The 4,290-nt window shown below is 62.6% G+C and overlaps 1 protein-coding gene across 1 annotated transcript in view; it reads right to left on the minus strand.

Annotated features, from left to right (window-relative positions):
* The window catches only part of FAN1 (FANCD2/FANCI-associated nuclease 1), a 34,390-nt gene that overhangs the window by 23,404 nt on the left and 6,696 nt on the right, over positions 1-4,290 (minus strand). Inside the window, exons 6-9 of the mRNA XM_015569101.1 lie at positions 3,275-3,444; positions 2,622-2,741; positions 1,073-1,237; positions 514-664 (exon numbers count right to left, since the gene is read on the minus strand). Of these exons, the coding sequence (XP_015424587.1) occupies positions 514-664; positions 1,073-1,237; positions 2,622-2,741; positions 3,275-3,444 (606 nt within the window). The remainder of the gene's footprint in view (positions 1-513; positions 665-1,072; positions 1,238-2,621; positions 2,742-3,274; positions 3,445-4,290) is intronic.

Below are 4,290 nucleotides of genomic sequence, written 5' to 3' on the forward strand. Positions count from 1 at the left end.
GCCCTGACTGCCCCCCCCCCCTCCACTGGGGATTGAGCCCCCAACCTGGGCATGTGCCCTGATCAGGAATTAAACCGTAACCTCCTGGTTCATAGATCGACGCTCAACCACTGAGCCACACCGGCCGGGCTCATTTATTACATCTGTGGCTTACCTACGGGAGCCAACGCGAGCCTCAGTGACCCCGGGAAAAGCCACATGCACATGTCAGAGCATAAAGAAGTGGTTCTCAAAGCGCAGGGCCACGGAGCAGGGGGTGATGCCACCCACTCCCCGGAAAGGGCGACGGAGAAAGTCTGCTGGTCCCTGACTGATTCCCGCCTGACTGATGGAGCGAGCTCACTCTGCCAGGAAGGCACGTCCCTGCCCCTTCTCGGCCTCTTGTTCCCTGGTGCTGCCACCAGGACCTGTCCTTCAGCCCGACCGCAAGGCCCGCCCCCCTGTCCGCGGCGACGGGTGGACGACAGCTGACGCCCCTGGTGCCCGAGGTCGGGAGATGCTGGCGTTAGTTACCCTGGTCGAAGCCGCCGCGTCTGTAATGGTCCAGCGCCAGCTCCTCCACGGAGCACAGGACGGTGGCAAGGGCGGCGGGCCCCCCGGCCTCCAGCACAAACACGGACTTGCCCATCCCGAGCTGCGGGCACAGCCGGCCCGTGATGGTCACCTGAGACGGCGACAGGAGGACGGCCGTGAGCCTCACTGCAGCTGTAGGGGGCAAACCTGGGGACCCCCAGGCCCACACGCCCCCCAGCCACCCATTCTGAGGCCGGGTCACTGCCTCGGCCCCGGGGGAGATGCGGGCCCCAGAGCGGCTCTCTCGGCGCCCTGACCAAGAAGGCGACACCGGCAAAGGCTGTGAGCTGCTGGCCCCGGAGATTTCCAGAAAGTCGCTCAACCCAGGGCCTGAGCAAGCCCGCCAGCCCGCTGGGCCCGAGGCAGGAGGACGGGTGAGGATGGAGCGGTGGCCACGCCCCGTCCACAGTGCGCACCAGTCTCCTAAGTCTACGAGACAGTGACAGCCGAACGGTTCCTGGCTGCCTTCCCTCGGAGGACCCCACCGGACGGGACTCACATGCTTCACGTCCTGCACGGCGACTTCTGGCAGCTGCTGGAGGAGGTGCCGGTACCTCCGGCAGCTGGGCGACGCCCTCAGGCGCACGGCTCTCTGGTACAGCGACAGGCGATGCCCCGTCCTCACCTCGGGGTCCGCCAGCCCTTCTGCGATGCACTTGATAGCCTAGAGAGAATGGGGTCCCGGGAGGGGACGGGGGGAGCTGTCAACACGTGGATCTTGGTTACCATGAAAGCAGCAACAGCCTCAGCACGGCCTCTCCCCCCGGGGCCTGGGGGCCGGCAGGTGCCTTCTGCCGCTATCTCGGCCGAATGACCACCGAGAGGTACGGAAGCACCGCGCCCTCCTCCCCAGAGAAAACAGCTTCCCGGCCCCACACTCGGCCACAGGCGCCCCTCCAGTCGGAGGCCGTGAAAACACTCCGTCCCATGTCCACGCCCAGGGTCAGTCTTTCCACCCGAAGTCGCCCTGACTCACTGCATGTGCTGCCGGGAAAAGCGAGCGCTCCCAGGGCACAGCCCTCCATTCACGGCCCAGGCGAGGCTGGCATGGAGGCGGGCGGGGCGCGGGCGGCCACACAAAGGGCCACTGTTGCCACCGGGCAGGGGCGCAGCTGCTTGGCCACAGAAGGTCCTTGCACTTCCAAGATCCCGGCCACAGAGAACACCAGCGCCCGGAAGGGAAGGTGGCCTGCTGGGGGCAAAGCCCGGGCTTCCCAGAGGGAGTCACTCAGGAAGGGCTTGCACTAGACTTCCAGCTCCCGGAGGCCCCAGGCCCCAGGGAACAAGCCCCGTTTCCACAGCAGAAAGCGCCTGCTGAGGGCGGAGGCGTCCGGTGCTCCTAGCCCCTGACCCCTGACCCCTGCTTAATCCTAAATCCCAGGTCCCACCGCCAGCCCCGCTCCCTTCATTGTTCCAGCGGGAGTCCCTCAGGAAGGGCTTTCACTAGACTTCCAGCTCCCGGAGGCCCCAGGCAGCAGGGAACAAGCCCTGTTTCCACAGCAGAAAGCGCCTGCTGAGGGCAGAGGCGTCTGGTGCTCCTGGCCCCTGACCCCTGACCCCTGCTTAATCCTAAACCCAGCACAGGTCCCACCGCCAGCCCCGCTCCCTTCATTGTCATGCTTGGGTTAGCGACCTTGTTTTGTTTCGTGTTGGGAAAGCACAGACAAAAGGTCTAAAAAATGAATGTCCAGAGGCGGGGGCGGTCTAGAAGGGGTCAGTGGAAAAGGGGGGACATAGGCAATACTTTCAACAGTAAAGATTTTTTTTAAAAAAAGACTTGCCTGGCTGGTGTGGCTCAGTGGTTGAGCACTGACCCATGAACCAGGAGGTCAGGGCACATGGCCAGGTTGCAGGCTCGATCCCCAGTGTGGGGCGTGCAGGAGGCAGCCGATCAGTGATTCTCTCTCATCAGTGATGCTTCTGTAGCTCTCTCTCCCTCTCCCTCCCTCTCTGACATCCATAAAAACGTATTTTAAAACACGAATGTCCTGATGACATTCGGTTCTTAAGGCGTTAGCTGTGGGCTGTCCTGCCTAGGGGCTGAGTACCGGTTCGAGGCGTTTCAAGTGCTGGTGGAGGTTGAGAGCCAGCCGGTCCCACCACCGGCCTCTGCTGTCGGGACAATAGACTTTCTGGGACAAAAGGGCCTCCAGTTCCTGGACGGCTTCCTGTGGCGACAACAAAGGAAGCTCATTAGACGCGCGCCCACCAAACTGCACACACAAGGTGGGCAGCGCCTGTGCACAGAGCCTTGGAAACAACGGACTCCCGTCAGAAACATGCGCCAGCCCCACACACGCACAAGTGTGGGGTCCACAGACTCCCCGGGCCCCTGCCACCGATCCTCTGGGGACCCAGCTTGGCATAAGCTCTGAGAAACGCCATTTTCTCAATACAGGATGCCCAACGTAACCGAGGTCACCTCGAGCCATCGCCCGCGGCTCGGTGTAACGAGGGACACGACCGCGTTTCAGATTTGTGACTCTTATTTCCAGACGGCCCCTGACAGCTGCCCGGGAGACACAGCAGATGTGGGGGCTCCCCTCCGAGCTGGATGGAGGCCTCCCCGGTGACCCTCAGGCCGGACGGGGGCACACTCATCAACTCCAACACGGCTGGCCCCCAGCCACGCTCCCCCCGACCCAGGAGCCCGCGGGCCGCCCACACGTCCCCAGAAGCCGGACGGAAACCGTGTTCTCACCTCGTACAGGTGCAGCCGCTGCAGGACCTCCACGGCCCGGGACAGGATCCTGGTGTACACCCACCCGACGGTGAAGCAGCGCAGGAAGGGCGGCAGGTCCGCGTGGTGCCTGTGGGGGACGTGTGCACGCAGCCCGGTCACCGGGCCGCTGGCCGGGGGACGGGCATGAGCTTACACGGTGGACGGAAGGCGTCGCTCTTGGGAAAAGGTCTGTCCTCAATACCGTGGCCTGTGTGCGATGCCTGGCTCTCCAGCTCCATCCCCAGGAGGGGCGAGCAGAGGGCAGGCGGGCAACGTGCCGCTCTCACACCGACGTTTCGCCCTCTCCCTCTCCCTTCCTCGCTCTCTAAAATAAGTAATAAAAAAATGAGAATAAAGGATCGTGTGCTGTGGCCTTGACATTTGGAAGTAAATGTTCAGTGTTTTTTTTATTAAATATATATATTGATTGACTTCAGAGAGGAAGGGAGAGGGAGTTAGAAACATCAATGAGAGAGAATCATGGATCGGCTGCCTCCTGCACGCCCCACACTGGGGATGGAACGCGTAACCCGGGCCTGTGCCCTGACCGGGAATCAAACCGTGACCTCCTGGTTCATAGGTTGATGCTCAACCCCTGAGCCACACCAGCTGGCCGGGCCGACTCAGTTTTCTTTTTCGGAACAACGCCTATGTTTGAGTTTCCATTGAGAGAACAGGTCTGGCACGTGGGCTTCCCACAACATCTGTCTGCAGCTGGGTTCCCCGCACACTGAGTTCAGCTGAGCAATACCTGGGGAAGCCGGCACCCCAGGGACGGCCACCGACAGCCGCCCCCCCCGCGTGCTCACGTGAACGTGTGTTGCACAGGGATCTGAATCAGATGAAACCCCCGACCTCAGCCCTTTCCTCCCGTCTCACACAGCCCTCTGACCCTGTGCAGAGCAGCTAGGAAGGCCGCCGCCCAGCCGGTCCGACCCCAGAGCCCAGGCAGAAGGTTCCTCGTGGAGAGCACGGCCCCACGTGGCGGGAACGGC

This window comes from Myotis davidii, unplaced genomic scaffold (assembly GCF_000327345.1).
Source record: "Myotis davidii unplaced genomic scaffold, ASM32734v1 scaffold164, whole genome shotgun sequence".
Taxonomy (NCBI): domain Eukaryota; kingdom Metazoa; phylum Chordata; class Mammalia; order Chiroptera; family Vespertilionidae; genus Myotis; species Myotis davidii.